The 20,130-nt window shown below is 43.2% G+C and overlaps 1 protein-coding gene across 1 annotated transcript in view; it reads right to left on the bottom strand.

The window, feature by feature from the left end:
- ttn.1 (titin, tandem duplicate 1) overlaps positions 1–20,130 on the bottom strand; it is a 166,618-nt gene that overhangs the window by 127,180 nt on the left and 19,308 nt on the right. Inside the window, 25 exon segments of the mRNA XM_026376632.1 lie at positions 63–341; positions 654–932; positions 1,178–1,459; positions 1,545–1,823; positions 1,926–2,213; positions 2,306–2,584; positions 2,683–2,964; positions 3,045–3,323; positions 3,412–3,693; positions 3,913–4,479; positions 4,741–5,019; positions 9,606–9,656; positions 12,605–12,793; positions 12,963–13,082; positions 13,303–13,587; positions 14,790–15,021; positions 15,327–15,495; positions 15,582–15,723; positions 15,885–16,145; positions 16,265–16,525; positions 18,058–18,318; positions 18,424–18,687; positions 18,825–19,085; positions 19,198–19,458; positions 19,850–20,113. Coding sequence (XP_026232417.1) covers positions 63–341; positions 654–932; positions 1,178–1,459; positions 1,545–1,823; positions 1,926–2,213; positions 2,306–2,584; positions 2,683–2,964; positions 3,045–3,323; positions 3,412–3,693; positions 3,913–4,479; positions 4,741–5,019; positions 9,606–9,656; positions 12,605–12,793; positions 12,963–13,082; positions 13,303–13,587; positions 14,790–15,021; positions 15,327–15,495; positions 15,582–15,723; positions 15,885–16,145; positions 16,265–16,525; positions 18,058–18,318; positions 18,424–18,687; positions 18,825–19,085; positions 19,198–19,458; positions 19,850–20,113 — 6,396 coding nt within the window.

Raw genomic sequence — 20,130 nt, 5'->3', positions numbered from 1 at the left:
CAAGCTGGATAGAAAAGCAACAGACAGTTGAGACAATGAAGACTTGGAAATGTCCTACAAACCTGTCACAATGACCATAGCAGCACATCTCTGAGTCCCGGCTTTGTTCTGTGCCTGACAGACATATTTCCCGCCGTGTGATAACTGAGCATTTTTCAAATTCAACATGGCACTTTTGGTGTCATAGGACATCTTAACATGCTCGTCTTCAGTGAGCTCATGACCATCCTTGATCCAGGAGAAAATTATTGGAAGAGATCCAGATAACATGCACTTCATAGAAATTTCAGAGCCCACCATGCAGGACATGTCCTCGAGTCTCTGAACAAATGATGGTGGTTCTGGTGAGAGAAGACCAGAAGTCAGACTGCAGGCTGCAGGAGGATCTACACAGTCAGCAACATGGCAAAAAATGTATTTCCCTACTGGAAAAATAACAGCATCACCACAAGTTACAAAAATATATAATGTACATTTAGGACAAGCAAAATGTGGAGAAAATGTCATAGTGCTGCGAGGACAATATCAATGACGTAAATAAATGTTCAAAGCATTATTTCTACATTTTATCTATAAACATCTGACATAAAGAAAATGTGCAGCATGCAAGGTGAGAACCCAGTGACAGTATATAACCCTGTCTGTTCACTAACCTTTCAGTGAAATCTGGCAAGAACAAGATGTTTCCCCAACATCATTTGCAACAGTGCACTGGTACATCCCAGCATCTCCAGTCTCACAGTTTATGATCTGCAGAATGACTGTGTCATTTTCCACACTTATCTTGTGCTTTCTGTCATTTCTTATCAGCTTATCGTTGAGGAAACAACTTATTTCAAATGGAGCAGAACCTGAAACGGCTCCTTCCAAGATAATGTCTGATCCCTTTACAAGTTCAGCAGATTCGAAAGACCTCACAAACACTGGAGGCTCTATAAAAAAAACAATAAACGTTATATTTAAAGGCAATAGAAAACTACTGTATGTTCCAAACTGATGAGACCAGTCTGGTCCACAGAATTCCCTTTATTTGTTAGGCTGTTTCTTTTACCCTTGTATATGCAGCTTGCTTTGAATTTGAACTGAAGCAACCAGTGTTGAACACTGTGGACCAGACATGGTCCCAACAGTCTAAAGGGGCTTATTGCGTGAAGACACAACTAAAAACTGAACCAACCTTTCACTGTAACTGAGCTGCTACACCCATCTCTGCCGGCCTCGCTGGTCGCCACACAGACATAATCTCCACTGTCCTCGACAGAACAGCTTTCTACCTCCAGAGTTGCTATTGAGCTGTCAAAGGACATAGTGTGTCTGTCGTCTGAACCAATTTCTGAGCCATTTTTAAGCCAAGCGATGGCAATAACAGGTGTTCCTTGCACTTTGCAAGACAACTTTAAAGGCTGTCCAGTTTTCAACAGCAGCAAAGGCTGAAGCTTCATTGCAAATGTTGGGGCTTCTGTAAATTAACAGTAACATTTACAGTAAAAATGGGGTTAGGTTGAGACAATCTTGTGTTTTCAAAGAAAGAAATGAAGCAGCACCTTTAACAAAGAGGACTGCAGTACAATCCACCTTCCCAGCATCATTGGAAACTTGGCATGTGTATTTAGCAGAGTCACTGGGTTTCACAGAGTGAAGCTCCAATGAGCTTGAAGAGGCATCTTTCTTTATGAAAATTTTTGCCCCAGTGAAAATCTCTTTCTCCTCTCTGAACCATTTCACAACCAGAGGAGCAGATCCTGTAAAGGCTGATTTTATGACAACATCTGATCCTGGTGAAGCTTCCTGGGACTGAGGTTTCACTGTGAAGCCTGGGGGTTCTAGAGTTATATTAGAAGAAACACAGCATGTTTAAGCTCGTCAGTAACTCCTCATCAAATGCTTGTTAAATTTCAGGATTAAGGCAAATCCAGTCCTCTGACCTTTGACTGACAAAGTGCCACTGGTTTCCTTTTCCCCAGCATCATTAGAGGCCCGGCACATGTAAACACCACCATCACTTTGACCCAGGTCAGTTATTGTCACTGTGGCTGTACTCTCACTGAAATCAACCTTTTGTTTGTCATCACTGTTTATTTCTTTATTGTCTTTGTACCAAGAAACAACCATTGGCTGAGAACCAGCAACTCTGCATTCCAAGGTGACAGTACTACCAATACTCCCATCCACTTTCTTTAGAGTTTTGGTGAAAGATGGTGGAACTGCACGATCTGTGTGAGGAGGAAACACATCAAACGTCAAAGTGTCATCAAGGGCCAAATCTGGAGGTTCTTATTAAATACATTTTTTGTCTAAAACTAACCTATAACAGTGACTGAGCAGGTGCACTGGTCTTTTCCAACTTTGTTGGATACCTCCATCTTGTACTCTGAAGTGTCTCCTTTATCTGCTGCGAAAATCTTTAAGATGGCAGTATTCTCCTTCAGAGTCATTTTATATTTGCGCCCACTGATCATCTCCTTGCCATCTTTAAACCATTTCACTTTGAGGTCAGGGCTTCCAGAAACTGTGCACTGCAATGTAGCTGAATCCCCTGCTGTCACACTGATGGACGCTGCTTTCTCTAAGATCCTAGCAGGTTCTAAAATACGACAGTAGTTTTAAACTGAAGAATCAAAAATCTGCATCTGAACCTTCAAAACAATTTTGGAGTTTGAATATACACAACTGTGTTCTAACCTTGAATTGTTAAGACAGCTTCACATTTCTGCTGTCCAGCCTCATTTTCAGCAAGGCAAGTGTACTTTCCACCATGCTTAATCTCGACAGATGAAAAGGAAATGCTGGCAATGTTGTTATTAAATGTCATCTTGACATTTGGATCATCATCTCTCAGCAACTCTGAGTCTTTCAGCCATTTGACTGTAATTGGAGCTGAGCCTTTTAAGGTTCCCTGGAGTTTCACTGTATTTCCAAACACTGCTGTACAACTCTCAATCCTCTTTGAGAACATAGGTGGCTCTGAAATAACAATAATATTAACATGAACAACAGCAGACATAACGAAAGTTAATCCTAGTCGTTTTTTATATAACACTAACCTTTCTGTTTGGCCACTGACTTTGAGGTTACTGATCCAACATCATTTGATACAACACATTCGTATTCGCCAGCATCAGCACTTTCAAATGAGTGGATCTCCAGAGAAGTCAGGGACCCCTGTGACACTATTCGGTACTTCTTATCTGTGAACAGGCATTTCCTATTCTTTTTCCAGGCCACTTCAAATGGTGCAGAGCCTGAAATCTCACAGTCCAGTACAGCTATGGTTCCTCTGACTGCCTCTACAGGGACTAACTCCTTTCTGAAAGATGGTGGTTCTAAGCAGAATATTTTGTACAGTTAGATTTCAACAACTCAATTGTCATTGAGCTTGTGTTCTTATAAATACTACTTTAGTCTACACACCTTTCACGGTTACTTTAGTGCTGCAGCTTTCACAGCCAGACTCATTAAGAATCTCACAGGTATAGTTCCCACTGTCAGTCAATATGACATCTTGTATCTCAAGAATGGCAACGCCATTCTTCAGACTGAGATCATATCTGCCACCTGCAGATAGGTCACTGTTATTAAAGAACCACGTGGTGTGTAGTTCAGGGGATCCTTTGATTGTGCACTGCAGCCGTGCAGTACTGCCTTGCTTCCAAACTGTTGTTGCTTCCAGCCTCTTTACAAAGACTGGTGGCTCTGGAGAGGTGTGCAGGTAAAGAGATCCATTAAGAAGTCAAAGAATTTGTTTTAATATAACAACCCAACATTGTAGGAGAAGAGATTGAAGACTTGAAAAAGGGCAGCTGTGGCTGCATTTCTATATTCACACAGAATCAGACAAATCTGAGTAAAGCTGTTAATTTTCACAGCTGCAAATTCTGCAGTATCCATGAAAATCAACTAGACAGCTCTTACCTTGTACCTTCACCGAAGTGGAGCAAGATGCACTGCCAGCATCATTTGTCACCGTACATACATAATTTCCACAATCTTTCAGAGTGGTCTTTGGGATATCAAGAGTAACTGTCTTATCCTCAAATGACAGTTTACAGTCTGGAGACTGGTGGACTTTTCTGCCATCTCTGGTCCAGATGACAGTTACTCCAGTGTCCTCATCCACCTGACACTCCAGGTGTAGAGGAGCTCCGACCACAGCTGCGACTGGACCAAGAGGCTTAACAAAGTTGGGCTTATCAATTACATGCAGCTCCATGCTGCACTCGGCCGTCCCAACATTATTAGATACTTTGCACACATAAAGCCCCTCATCAGCTGACTCAAGTTTGGTTATCTCAAGAGTGTGCTTGTTCTTTTCCCAAAAGGCTTGGTAGCGTGTTGGTACTTTGGGTAAGGCCTGGTTGTCTTTTAGCCAGACAACATTCAGTGGAGCGGATCCTGTTATTACACACTGTATTATAGCCCTCTTTCCAACATACACAGTTTGAGGGTCAGGTTTAGTTCTAAAGGCAGGAGGATATTGCTCTATGAGAATTAGGAAGAGAGAAACATATTAGTTGTAATATGTCATACCTTTTAATTTACCTGCCAATTACAGCAGAGCAAGAAAGCTCACAAAACAACCGCATAAAGGCTCAACCACCAAAAGACTGGCAAAGAACAACATAAGATGACATCTCATAGGAGAAACAATTCGACTGAAGCTCTAGATTCAAGTTTTGTTCAACACCAATAACAGCTCCAAGCTCAACCAGCGAAGACGAGGGAAACATGCGTTGTTCTTACCTGTCACAATGAGAGAGGCCGAGCACTCGTCACTACCGTGCCGATTGGACGCCTTGCAGGTGTATTCACCACAGTCTTCCTTCTTTGGATTCAGAAGCTCCAAAGAGGAAGTGCTGAAGCGACTGATAATCCTGTACTTGTCACCTTCTTTGATGGGGTGTCCGTCTTTGAACCACTTGAAACTCACGTTGGGAGCATCCTCAGTTTCACATTCAAACTTGGCAGTGCTGCCAATGTTGATCTCCACAGGGACAATTCTGTGCCTAAACACAGGTTTCACTGTGTTTTTGGAGAGACAGAAAGATACAAATTAGAATGTAAATAAAGATAGGTAGCTGAGATTAAAACAACGAGAAATGTTTCTGCAGGAGGTGGTGATATAGTGAACCTGTGATGGAAAATGACACACACACACACACACACGTTATCCAGACTGTGGAGGAGGAAAATGGTTTTAAGTTTGGGTTGAAGATGTGATAAGAGATGGAGAAAAAGCATGCATAGAAGAATGAACCAGGAATCAGAAGTGGTGAATGTTTAAAAAGTCAAATGTGATTCTTTGGAATGAAAGAGGAATGGTTATGGTGATAATAATTGTGGAGGTATGGATGAGCTTTACAAAAGTGGTGATGCCACTGCTGTCTGCTCAATACCTCAAACTATCCCATTTATTTTTTCTTGGAAAATTGCCAGAGACCTGATAAATTTAGCATAATATAAGTTTAGGATCATATAAAATATGAGGTATGGGTGAGGTATGCAGACAACAGGATTTGAAATTCACCAGTGTGTGAAGTTAGCTGATGATGAAATGACAGATTTGCTCATCATCAAACCTCTTGAGACCACAGTGAGTCTTGAAGATGTTGTAGTCTTGCCAGCTTCATTCTCAGCCTCACAGACATACTCTCCTTGATGCTTTTCCTTGACAACTTTTTCAACGACTAGTGTGTATGTGTCGTGGTCTTTAGAACATTTAAACTCTTTGCCGAAATTCACCAACTGCCCATTGAAAAACCAATTTACTTTGTTGACATACTTTATGGTGGCTGTAAAAATTGCCTTGCCATTTTCCTCAGAGCAAAAGTCCTCCAGAGATTCAGTGACAACTGGATAATCTACCAGATTGTCAGAGGACTCACTGATCATAATTGCCTCTGAAAGATACTCCTCTTTAGATTCTCTGTGGACAAAAATGTCCATATGTTGTCCAACCTGGCTTACAGGTACTGCGGTGGTCAGTTCAGTGGCACTGGCATCCCTTTGGGACCTCACTGGCTTTCTGCACACCTGCTTAGACTCACGGATCTCAGACTGACTCTGAACTGCTGCACTTTGGACAGAGGCACTGGCTTCAGTTTTGATTGATGCACACCGAACTTCAGCAGGACTAAATCGAGCAATGTTCTCTGCCACCATCACAGTATCCACCACAGATGATAAGACCTCTTTAGAAGGTGCCAAGCTGACCAGCACTTTCTGAGGCTTGTCAATCGCCATCGTACCTGGTTGCTCTAAAGAAAGGCACTGATGCTCCTGGAAAACCATAGCATGCAGAGCTACCTGGAGTTCAGACCTGAGTTCAGCTGTCTGAGGGTATTCATTTTCAAAAGACAGTGTGACTTCCAATGGTACACCTGGTGTTGTGATCAGGTATGTATATGTGACCTGTTTTTGCTGTCTTTGAACTCTCACCTCGTGTACCTCCACAGCCTTTAATTTTCCTATAACATCAGCCAGTAACACTGGCTGATCAGTGGCCACAGCAGATTGAAGTGCATCTCTGAGCTGATGACGTATATTCAAATGCGATGGTTTGGGAATCTGAATGACAAAGCTGAGTTCTTTAGGTAGTGTCTGAGTGTCCTGAGACTCGTGGACCAGCAAAACTCCTTTAGGCTGTGTTGCAACACTGACTGTTGAGCCCCCAGATTTATAAATTTCATCTGACCACTCTCCCGTAACGACATGCTTTTCTTCTAGCATCACTGACTGTCGGACTGATTGGCCCTCCTGGATCTGGAATGCAAAATCCTGCTCAGTAGCTTCTAAAACAGTACAGCTTTCAGAAGCAACTGCTTTCTCTTCTATGAAAATGGGCTTTTTGGGGATCTTGGGCTCAATGTCTATCTTAGGTTTGAATTTTTCATCAGTTTCAAGACCAATTGTATGACCCTCCTCGAGAGTCTGAGTGTCTGTGACATTCAGAGAGTGCATGATATTCCAGTAATCTTCTTTCTGGACAAGGGCTCGCTGCTGTTTGATGTCTGTAACAAAAGGGGTCTCCTTTGGCAGCTGCATGGGCTGGGAGGAGACCATGAGGATGTTCAGAGGTCTGGGCTCAGTTCGAAGCTTTGGCTCAAACCCTGCTAATGACACATTGAGGTCTTTATAATAATCGGCTGTGATCTCATTTCTTTCCTGTGAGGTAGCTGCATGGCTCCTAGCCTTTTCCTGTTTCTGTGTTGCCACCTGCTGGTCAGGTGTAGTGATGGTAATTACGCCTTCTTTTGATAAAAGTGGTAACGCATGAATTGACTGAAGATATTTTGTTTGAGGTAACTCTTTCTTCGGCTGAATGGATGTAGCGTCGGCCTTTGCTTCAAACTCTGAAGTTGCCTCACAAACTACAGTCCTCTGTTCATCATTAATTAGTGAATTCAGAAAAGTTGGACTCTTTCTTACTTCAGCCTGCTCTGTGGAGGGCTTTTCCCTGCTGAACCAACCCTCAGACTGTAAAATATCCTGGTCACTGATAACTTGCAGATTAAGGAGTCTATCTCTCTCTCGTTTAGGCTGTAGACACACTGAAGATGGTATACCTGGAACTGGTCCTGCCTGCTCGCCTCGGAGTTCGTAATTCTCCTCAGCAGTTATAGCTGACTTATAGACCGTGTCTTTGCATGGGGTGATATTCTCTTGCTCTGGTCTTTGTATTTCCAATTTTTGCTCCTTGGATAACGCTACTCTATTCTCACTTACTGGTGCTACCAATGGTTTATACTTCTCTTTCTCTGTCAGGGGTTTCACAGCTGCATCTAATTCTGGCAGGGGCTCAGAATGTCCGCCTGTGAGTGTCACCTGTCCTGTAGACTGAGCTGAGTATAAAATCTTAACCCCCTCTGTGACTCCGAAACTCTTTTCTTCCTCTGGTCTGTGCATGATGCCTGATGCTCCATCAAGAATGGGTACAGTGACCTCTACTTGGTGACCACTAACAAGCTGCTTGGGTTCGGTCATGATCTTCACAAACTCTGAAAACTGGTCTGTCAAAGCCTTAGCCCTTACTGTGGCAAGTGAGAGGACTTCTTCAGATGTAGCTGACATGAGTTTGGATTGCTGCTCTTTAACTAACTCAAGTTCAACTACATCAGGGCTGGGAATTCGTTCAGAGTGTTGCTCAATGATCTTTTGTCTCTCTTGGACTGAAGATAAGAAAGTCGCCATGTGAAGCTGTTTCATAGGAACAGCTGAGACGTGAGGTGGATGGGTGGGAGCCAAAGAAACCCTTTCTTGTATTTCATGAGACTGCAGCACTGCTACCTGTTGGGTGAGCTGTTCTCGATGAATGGCGGCTGCATAGATATCAAGCTCTTTGAGGGTTTCTACCTGCTCGCTGGGAATAATCTGCCGGTCTTCTGTGCTAATGGTGTAAATCATCTGATCAGACCGCGTTCTTTCCTGGCTTAATCTGGATTCTGTGGTTTGCTCCGTCATGGAAATCTTCAAACCTTTGGTTTTCTTAACTAATGTTTTTTCTTCCTCATCTTTCTCCCTTAATACCAGCAGTTCAGCAGTACAAGATGCTTCCCCATATGGGTTGGAGGCCTTACAGGTGTAGACACCGCAGTGCTCTTGTTTGACACTCTTAATATTAATAAAGCCTGATCCATCTGGGTTGTTCACAATGATACAGAACCCACTGGGCTGAATATGGAAGCTGCCTTTGAGCCACTGAACCTGAGGTAAAGGGTCTCCAGTCAACACATATGTGAAGAAAGCCTGACCTCCCTCAGACAACTGAACAGACTGTATGGTTTTAGTGAATTCTGGGGGTTTGCCAGTTGGTACGAATAATGTACCATCAACCTTTCTCTCCCTTTCTAGCGCTTTAAGCTGAACATGCAAATAAGAAGTGCAAGTTGACTGGCCAAATCTATTGCTGACTATACAGGAGTACTCTCCCTCACACTCCCTTTGAACTTTGTTAATGATCAAGCTATGCTCATCTTGCTCATGGACAAATGTATATGTGGATGAAGTTGTTATAGTCTGCCCATTGTGGAACCACTGAACAGTTGGCTTAGGGAAACCAGACACTTTGACATTAAACATAGCAGTTTCACCAATAGGTGCAGCTGCTGGAGAAAGTTTGCTGAGGAAAACTGGTTTTTCTTTTTTCTTTTGCAAAGTGCTAGAATAGCGTTTAGACTCTGGCTTGAGTTCAAGTGTTCTGGTTCTGTCTGGTAACGTTAGGCCAGTGTAGTACAACTCCTGGATTTCCTCCTCCACTGTGGTGGTTGAGCTAGAGAAGGCTGAGTGGAATAATGACAGTTTAAAGCAAAGTGAGACACATACACTCCACAATCAGCTGTTCTGAAAACAGTTCGTTCTGCCTCTACAGCTTAGTCAACCTCGATTACAGCATAGACAACATGACCACAATGCAGGTTTTAGCCATTTTACATACATCTTTATATTAATACTGTCCTTTTTTCCAAAACATTTTTCCAGTTTTTAAAATATTTAAAAAATGGTAGTGTACATAATATACACTCATAATATTAAAAACACATCCTGTGTTAAGACATAAAGACAACAACTGAAAAAAGAAGACCTGCCTGTTGACATGAAATAATATTTACCTTTCACTTCCTCTTGAACCTGAATCATAGGTTCTTCTGCCACTGCAGTTACTGCAAAGACACAAACATTTATGAATTAAAACCACTCTCAAAACTAAACATGAAGTCTCATATGGTGCATGACTGTTAGAATAAGAGACAGGTCGTGCATCCATATCATCCATTTGCTCTGTAAACTGACATTCTTCCATGCTTCTTTTTACCCTTTAGTGTGCAGCCCTTCTGGATTTCTGGAAAACGCTCAGTGAGTGCCCCTGTCTTTTTATCTCTTATATGTCAATGATTTAGTCAGTGAAGCAGGACTCAAAGGACAACATCCTTTCCTAAACACAGTGGTTAAGCCCTTGTTGAAGAAGTGTGCCTCTGCTGATCGTGTAGGTGGAAAGCAGTGTGGATGAGTGGTGGGCCAAACAAAGCCCGAGAGAGCACAAGGACCAAAAGCATGCAGATGCCAACCTTTCTTCACTCTGCTGCACTCAGCATCCCCAGCTGAGATGACATGTTTGCAAGTGTAAGAGCCCCCTTGTCCGGGTCCCACATTTTTAACATTTACACAGCACAGGGGGCCGTCATGTTTCAGAGAGTAAGAAACAGAATCCTCAACATTCAAACGGTTGTACAACCAAATGACAAACGGTGTGGGGACCCCCTTCATAACGCAATACAAGGAGCCACTGTTTCTGTTTTTGGTCAGCAGCTCTGGGGGGAGTTTGATCAGGAACTCGGGGCAGCTGGAGAGGCGTTGACCTCGATCGTCATGAGGCACAACATCAGGGAAATACAGGTGGCTGATGAGGCTGTAAGGTCTCTGGGAGGATGGAGGCGATGGTCCTGGCTTCTCCACCACCTCCTGTTTGTCATGGTCAAGTGGACCTTTAGGGGTCTCCCTGTCTGCTTGAGTCACTTTACGCACAGAATCGGTAGGGATGGGGGTTTCTGCTTTGAGATTTGCTTCTTTAGCTGGGTGAGAATAAAGTTAGGGAGAGTAATTAGGGGTCAGAGAGAATACGGCTATGACTCTAAACACTAAGAGGATGAGTAGGATGGAGGATGAGGTTAGTGAGGCCAAGCTGGAAACAGCAACAAGAGGATAACTACACTACAAAGCTTGTTATTCTATTACAGTACTACAACAGGTTACAGGCTATGAGGAAAGATTAAATAAAGAGAGGAGGGGATAAAGCAGGAAGGGCAGTGGAGGTTTGGGGTGGACCAGATGGAGAGACAGACTCATAAAAAAAGAAACATTAACCACCTTCAACTGTGAGCCGGGCAGAGGAGCTGTTGTGGCCGCATTGGTTGGTGGCGGTGCAGCGGTATGTGCCCTGGTCCGCCACGCCGACATCCTGGATCACAAGGGATAACAACCCTCCACTCTGAGAACTCCTCACCCGCTCTATGTTCACAAGGCTCTGGCCGTTATGTTCCCAGGCCACCCCGGTGAAGGGCTGCCCATTGAAGGAGCAGCTGAACTTGGCCACCTCACCACTTTTCACCTGGACATCGCTCATTTCCATCAGCAGTTTGGGGCTTGCTGAGACTTTGATATCAAAGCTGCTTTCAGAGCTCCTCTCCAGTGAGCTCACACTTTCCATGTCAATCTCAACCATCCTCCAAGACATGGACGAACTCTCAGAGACCATCTCAGTCATTTCATAACTTTGGGTTGTTTGTTCAACCAACAGAGAGCTGAAACCCTCTGTCTGAGTCTCCGTTCTCTGACTTAGCTTAGTCTCAGCCCCAGTGCTCAACACACTAACTAAGGCTTTTTCATCTAGGCAATAAGAAAGAGTAGAAGGATTAGGTCAACACATCATTCTGATGACTTCTTTAGGTTACTTGTGTCACAGCTTGCTGCCAATAGTGCAGTTGGAGTAGAGTGATGAGGATCAGTCAGGATCAGTCAGTGGCTGATTTCCGCTGTCAATCATGCAAACCGGAGCCAAAGTTACAAATAATAAAGGCTAAAGTCTGTGCTCAAGTGTGAGGAAACCAGCTTTCCAAAATTCAGCTCTGGTTTGATCATGCTGTATTCCTCTGAAATAAAGATCGGTGTCTCAGAGTAAAGAAATCCCTACTGTTAAGAGCTACTCGTGTAAGAAGAGAAGATGTCATGCATCAAGAGAAACCTGCAAGACTGTCACCTGTGAGGAGCAAAACAGATACAGTGCAGCTACTAGCAGATGTAACAATATATTTGTCCTGCATGCTGTCAGAAACCGTTTCTGTCACATCATTCAAACAAAGAGAGGAAATACTTAATTAGTCTTTGTTACTGTTTACAACTGCCCAATTAGAGTCAAGTTCTGACAAAACAAAAAGCAAACGTGATTCATAATTTGGTGCATATCAACAGCTTTGTGGAGTTTTATAACTCAAAACTGTCTTGTTGGCTGTGTTAGCCAGACTCTATCTATCTGTATCTGTGTTATCCAGTACAAAGGGATCCAGGGTTAAAACACGATTAACCCTTGATATAAATCCAACACAGTTTGGCTAAGCTGTTTGCCTGAACATTAGAAATTTGGAGCAGTTTTGACAGTTTTAGGGCTAAGCTAAGCTAACACTTTTACACTAACGCCTATGTTCTCATCTGACTCTGGAGGATTTCACAACATGCTGCCGTCTGCAGCAGAAAGGGATTGTACCAAATATACCAGTCTGAAACTTTCCTTCATGTTGAACCATGCTGCCTTTTAACAGCCATGACTCTGTGACACCAACAACCACATCTGAGCAGTATGTGCTGTAGTTACAGATAGAGACACTCTGACTGATCAAGTACTCACTGGTTTGTGGCTGCTTACTTCCAACTAAGACCACTGTTAACAAAGCAGCTGACAGTGAAACTGATTTTTAAAACTTTTTCTACAGTATCAAGGTTTTCACCAGAGCATCTCTACTGATGAACAAGCAGCAGAGAAGACTACTGAAGCTCATGCACAGGTCTGACAGTATAACCTGACAGATAACGGCTGATGAGCATCTGAAAAACTCACCTTCAAGATTCAAAGTTGCAGCACATGTGACCATTCCTGCCGAATTTGTGACAACACATGAGTATTCTCCTTCGTGTCCAGGGAGAACTCTGGAAATGTCCAACAGGCAGGTGTCACCGTAATGAGACATCCTGAAGACGTCTGACTGCTTGATCTCTCTGTCTTTACAGAACCAAGAAATCTGCAGATCTGGAGACACAGCGTTCACTCAGTAAACATGGGGGAAAAGTTTCAATTAAACAGAAGGAGCAAATATGCAGAACTAAATTAAATGCATCTCTAACAGTACTCAGTTACACAGAGCCTGTCTGCAGTTCATCAAAATTCAACTGAGACAGAAGTGAGCAGTGGCTTCTACCTTCCCCAGAGATAGTGCATTGGAACTGGGCAGGATGCCCCTCTGCGACCAGAACGTCCCGTATGGGGGAGATAAGGGCTGGTGGTGAGACCTGAGCCACAGTTTCGATCACCTCAGGGACTGGAAGACAAAGCGATGAAATATGATCAAGTTTCACACTCAAGCAGTTCATCAAGTTTCAACTGGTTAAACTCCGATTTTGAGATGAAATTAATTATATTGAACACTGATTTTTCTTGTTGTGAATGTTTAGACTGTTAACAACTAATAACCAAATGAACAACTCTGCCTGCTCTGACAGCCAAGCTGAAAATTTGCTGTGATAAATTCCTAAACATACCTTCCACGGTGAGAGAGGCGGAGCTTGTTGCCTCTCCATAGTCGTTCTTGGCCTCACAAGTGTAGACGGTGGCATCCTCAGAGAAGACTTCAAGCAGCAGCAGTGTGTGCTCGTCTTCATCATGGAGGAACTTGCAGTTGTAGCTGGTGGACAGAGGCTGGGAGTCTTTGTACCAGAACACCTGAGGCTGTGGGAGGCCGCTCACCTGCACTAAAAAGCGAACAGATCTACCCGACATGACCGTCTGGGGCTCCATGTGGCGGACAATCTGAGGAGGCTCCGGCACTAAAGGCACAAAACAGAAGAAATTAAGCTACATTCTCCCACATCTCAGAGTACAGGACAGGGCAAACGTTTCATTGTCTGGCTTCACTTGTGTCACGATCCCAGCTCTCTCCTGCCTGTCTGTCTGTTTCCGGTTTTCCCGCTCCCTGACTCACTACTCATTATCCACACCTGTGCCACTCCTTCCCCACTTAAGCAGGTGCCTCTCAGCTCCACCAGATAGTCTTACATCAACCTGAGAAAACATGCTATCCAGCGTTCTTTCAGACTGACTTCCTGATATTGAACCTGTCTCTGCTCATCCCTTTGGTACCGTGAGTGTTTTCTGCCTGACCTGTCCTCTCCTTCCCCTCACAGTACCAGACCGGATCTGGATCCTGTTCCTGCTCCCCTCTGCGTATGACCTGGACCATCTCTTTGCATTGCTAACAGCATAGTGGATTTCTGCTTTTGGTCCTGTTTTTTGGTGTTGATCTGGATTGTTGTTTAGACCTCTGCACTTCTGCTTACGGACTCAACTGTTTTGGACGCCTCTGTAGTGTATGATCTTGGATTTTCCTCTCATTCTGCCTTTTGGATTGTTTAACGTATTGTGATAATGCTACATAACTCACTCTTCAGGCCACACGTGCTTCACTCTACTGTCGGCCATTTTGGAAGTTGTCTTACTCTCCGGTCAACAAGCCACCACTACTTCCAGTTCAGCCCTCCATAGTATACGGCACCTCACCGGCTCCCATCTCGTTTACTTCTCCCTGCACTCGACCACCACTCACCGAGACTCCAGTGAGTAACCTCCATAACACTATTCAAGATCCAGTCAAAGACTTGACCTAACTCTGTCTCCCCTCCTAGTCCACCATACTCGCCTGGTGAAAGCTCTGTTTGGCTGCTGACTCCTGCGACTCATCCATTGCACTATTATTGTCAATAAACCTTCATTTAACTTAAGTTTGTGTGTCCTGTGGTCTCTGGCAATGGAGTCGGATCCTAGCTTTGTGACAATCTGTCCTTTCAGCCTTTGATACATGGCAAATATTTGTAGTAGGGTCACAAATATTGGAAGTACTCTTACTTGAGTTGATCTGAAGGCAGAACTTTTACATTGTGGTAGTGGAACTACTGTATGCTTCAGTAAAGGAGTCAATGGTGAAAGGACTGTACTCATATTTTCAGAAAAATTGAATCTGAACATGTCTTACGTCTGACATGAAGATTCATGGTGCTTCTGTTTTTGCCGGCTAAGAAGGTGTACTCCCCAGCGTCACCCCTGAAGGTCTCTGAGATGGTGAGGCGATGCAGCTTCCTGATGGTGACATAGTTAAACCTCTCCTCCACCGAGAACTGAATCTCCACTCCATTTCTCATCCAGCGGCCGTCCACTTCATCCTCATTCACCTCAAACTCGAAGGTTGCTCTTTGTTTCTCAACAACCTACAAAGTGAGACAAATTAATCATAGCATGTGAGATCCTGCTGCAAGAATTCAGAAAACCTGCTCCCATTTCCTGAGAAAAATGCAGTATGTATGAGAACACAGGGATGTTTTACTTCCAGCAGATCAGATTATTGCTGTGCTGCCACAAGAACTAACAAAATTCAAGTAATAAAAATACAGTGGGTAAGGTCAACTGTCTGAAACTGAATTCATGTGGGAATTTTGGGAAGAGAATATATAATGAAGTCAGAACAGAAATCCCAAGTAGGGCACCAACATGCGTTTGTAGTACATGAACTCACAGTGATGTCTCTGCTAGCAGGCTCAGAGATCTTGACATCCCGTCCTTCAACTCCCAGGTGGGCCTTAGACATACTGGACCCAGCCACAGCAGTGTATTCGCCAGCATCAGACAGGCGGACAGACGGCAGAACCAGGCGATGCATATAATTATCTGAGGTCATTTTATATCTGCACAAAACACAGGTAATGTAGAAAGTGATTGAGACATTAAGACGTGTTTAAGTGTTTTAAAAGCTGGAAGTGAACAATTATACCTGTCGGACATCTCCAGCTCCTGACCATCCTTCATCCACATCACCTGGACGTTTGGTTCAGAAACTTCACATTCAAAAGTCGCCCTCTTCTTCTCTGTGATCTTTAGGTCCTTCAGGTGTTTAGTGAATTCAACCACACGAGCTGTAACAGAAAAAAAGTACTGACATAAGCAATATTAAAGGTGTGTCGGACCATTGAAAGAAATAACTGGGTCAAGTAGCGATTCTTAGGTCAACTATAGTTGGACTACTTGAGTTTTTACGATATGTTAAACGATCTTCAGAAGAACAAGATTACCTTACCCTCAACATAAAGTTTGGCTGTAGTAACTGCAGAGCCGGCCATGAAGGTGTACTCGGCGCTGTCTCCAAAGTGGACATTCCTAATGCTCAGAGTGTGGGTGAGCTGTTTGCAGCGAGCCTGGCATCTATCTGTGGAACGTATCTCCACACCGTTCTTCAGCCATTTGTATGTAATTTCCTCATAGTTGACGTCCACCTCGAAGGTGACTGTGTCTTTCTCCTGAGCATTCAGGTCCTGCAGCATCGTTGTGATCAGAATGGCTGGAAGACAACAAAACTGATTTAAGTTCCCTGAAACTGAGCTAAGAGAGAATGAAGAGTTAATTTAGTTTTGCACCAACTATACTAGAAATAATTCATGGTCAACATAAAGAACTTACGGCTGACAGTTAATGTTGCAGAGACTCTGTCGTTCCCACAAACGAAGGTGTACTCTGCAGAGTCGTCTCTGCTCGTGTTCATGATTTTCAGCTGGTGGAGTTTTCCTTGTACCACGATTCTGAACTTCTCGCTCATCTCGATCTCTACTCCATCCTTCAGCCAAATAGAGGGCACGTTGAAGTGAGACACTTCACACTCAAATGTGGCCACCTGAGTCTCTGGCACCTCCACACTCTTCATGGGTTTGGTGACTTGCAGAGCTAAGGAGAAAATACAATAAGGGAATGTCAGTCAACATATTTCGCTGCAGTTATATACAGGGGCTCATTTAGCATGGCTGCAACACTGAGGCTTCAGTGAGTAAAAATCAAAGCTTAGAAAAAAATAATAAAACAAAACCAACATTTCTTTAAGACAGTGACAGGTTTCTGTTGCTAGATATTATTACTGAGCTCTTATAGAAATGGTCACAATGTGTATTGTAACTGCCACTATCTATTTCAATAAAACCATCTAGCAAAAAAAAAATTACTTTGATATTTAAACTCCAAAAGAGTTTAAATATACAATAATACAGACAACTGATTTTTAATAGATACACAGAGATATAAAAAGTATATAAAAGATTAATTTTATCCAAATACATTATGTTCTTAATTGTGTGATTGTCATTTTCACTATAGGCAGAACGACCATGGAAGCACGAAGAAATACAATTTCTCATCTCATGCAGTGCAGCCCAGTGTGTCCAACAGCTTACAGTCAGTTACAGAAAGTTGTCTACAATCAAACAAAAGTCCTTCAACTAGACAACAGATTTTCCATCTCCTCACAGTGAAGAGGTTCTGGGTGGGAACCTGACATCCCGTCTTGTGGAGTTTTTATGTTGTCTTGTACCTGCGTGGGTTTCCTGGCTTCCTCCCACAGTCCAAAGCAGCTTAGGTTAACTGGTGATTCTGAATCATCTCTACATGAGCGATACACTGCTGACGAGTCCAGCTACGTGTCACCTTTCTCACCCTGATTCACCAATATAGATGATGGATGGATTTCGAAGTTTTTACAGGTCGTACACAAGTCGATGTGAAGTCCTAAATCTTCTGAGTACGGTCAGTACAGCCCTATAACTTTATTGTAAAAGCATCATGTAAGTGAAATAAAAACACATGGAAGGGAACACTGACATCCTACAAACAAATTTACCTCTATCTTCATATTTCTAGTTAACAAGTCGTCAAGCTATTGAAAAAGGGAGAAGCAATGACAACATTAGCCTGTGATGTTGTACAGTACAGCTCTCATCCCGAGTGTTTTCTGTGTGCTTGAAGAAAAACCACTGACATCAAACAATGACACTGACAACACAAGAGGTTTTCAGGTTTATATTTCAGAAGATATGACACATGGTTTATAGTCATGGACAAACATTAATGTCAGCTTGTCCAATAGGCTAACACCACCTGCACATCAGCTAACATTGAACAGGTTAGCTTTGTCTTCATTTAACTAATTTTGTTATCCCACCTAACACACATGGAAGAATTCCAGACTAGGTTTTAGCATTGCAAGCTGCTATGTTAGCTGAGAAACAGCATAAATAGCTTTAATGCTGTGCATAAAACATTGTTAAATCTTGTTTCAGTTTGTAGGACATGTTACTAGTAGTATATACAGTAACACAGTAGAGGTATTATTTATTGGCAGTTAATACTCGAAACTTCTGTAGCTTCCAAAAAACAAATTAAATCCTTGCTGGTTATTTTCAGACACATTTCATGTAGCTAACACTTACACTCGACGAACAGGTGAGCGCTGCTCTGGAGGTGGGCCACCACAGCAGTGTACTCGCCCTCTTTGCTCTTGTCCACATCCTGGATGATCAGTTTGTGGGTCTTCTTCTCAGAGAGTATTGTGTAGTGCTCATTTGCCGTCAGCTCCACATTGTTGAACATCCATTTTACGGGGATGTTGTCCTCAGAGATGCCAACTTCAAATACGGCAGTTGCACCCAACAGTGACGTTAAGTCTTTTGGCTTCTTCAGGATCTTGATGGCTGTGGATAAAACAGTGTATTGTAACTGCATTACTGTACTTCTGGGTACTTCTTTCAAGTTTTTATTTTTAGAAACTCAAAAATCTGAACTTAGTGTTTGCCTACTTTCAACATTGAGCCTGGCATTTGCAGACAGTTTTCCCAGTTTAAAAGAGTAAACAGACTCGTCCTGTGTGGTGCAGTTCTTGATCTTCAGGGTGTGGACTACGCCTTCAATGTTAATCTCGTATTTGTCATTGGGCTGGATCTCCACACCATTCTTGATCCACTGTGCTCCTCTCACATTCTCATGGGTCAGCTCCAGACTAAACACAGCTTCCTGAGTCTGGACCACGTTCAGGTTCTTCAGGGTTTTCTTTACCTTCACAGCTGTGGAGATAAACATCATTGTTAATTATTGTAATTACGTTTTGCACAAAAATCTGTAAACGGATTGTGTCATCAGAAAATGTGTAAACAGATTTTTGGGTTCTGTGTATCTGTTCCTTTCTAAAACCTGGACCTACCCTCAACTTTCAAGGTGGCTGTGGTCTTGGAGGTGGCGACCTGATAGGTGTACTCTCCGATGTCGGTGGCTTTGGTGATGATGATGACGAGGCGTCTGATGGCACCGTCAGCTTCACTCACCACATTCTCATTTAAGTCGACGGCCTGGCCATCTTTCAGCCACCTGCCCTCTGCGGACGGGTTCGCTACCTCACACTGCAGCACGGCGGTCTGAGAGTCAGCCACCACCAAATCGTGCAGGGGCTTCTTTATAGCACCACCTTGAAACAGGAGATTAGTCAGTGTTACTATGTATTATTATTAAATGACGGTTGCTAGGTTGGGTTTCCTGGGCTTGCAAATAAAACTTTGATTTCATGTGGCCAGTTTTACCTGTTACAGTGAGGTTAGCACTGCACATCTTTTCACCAGCAGCGAACATGTACTCGCCCTCCTCATCCTTCATTGCCTCTATCACCGTTAGGGTGTGGCGCTTGTCCTTGGACTCCATTTTGTACTTGGGGCCAGCCTTAAGTGGCTGCCTCTTGAAGGTCCAGAAGGCATCGATGCCCGGGTGAGAAACCTCAGCTTCAAAGGTGACATTCTCGGACTCAGAGCACTGTTTGTCCTTTATTTGTTTCATAATCTGGACAGCTGTGAGATGCAATAAGAATTAGTCCAGCAGATGAAGGTGTCAGACTGAAATCTAACTTCCTCATACAGTATGTTTTTTTCTGTTATTAGCTAAGCTTTAGTATTTTTGTATCTAAAAGCTATTTTTGTATTGACATTGTGAAGGACCACTATTTATTGTTCTTTTCAATGTGGCAGAAAACCTGCTCTGGAAGCTTCACATGAGGGCTTGGATGGGTTTTTGTACCAACTTAACCACTAACTGAAGTACTTAAAATCAGTACTATCATATTTATTTACTTATCTAATTAAAACACAGCTATCATCTAATTCATGCAAAACTAAGTCTGTTTGACTAAAGGTCTGTCAACATGTGTTTAAATCTTACTCCATTTCTTAGTTTTTAACTTACTCTGAACACTGAATCTACAGCTGGTATCAGCTCGGCCAACCACCAGTTTGTACTGTCCTTCATCTGAGGCATAGGTCCTGTTGAAGACCAGACGCTGCTTGGCTCCCTTTGCCACCATCTGAACTCGGTCACTGGGAGTCAGCAGTTGGTCATCATGGTACCATTTGACCGAGCTGATGTCCTGAGCAGAAATCTTGGCTTCCAGAACAGCTTTGGTGCCCTCAATGGCACTAGTGTCCTTAAGTGGAATTAGGACACCAATAGCTGCAACACAAGATAGT

The sequence above is a fragment of the Anabas testudineus genome, chromosome 21 (genome assembly GCF_900324465.2).
Source record: "Anabas testudineus chromosome 21, fAnaTes1.2, whole genome shotgun sequence".
In the NCBI taxonomy this organism is placed as follows: domain Eukaryota; kingdom Metazoa; phylum Chordata; class Actinopteri; order Anabantiformes; family Anabantidae; genus Anabas; species Anabas testudineus.
This window is presented reverse-complemented; position numbering and strand designations above follow the sequence as displayed.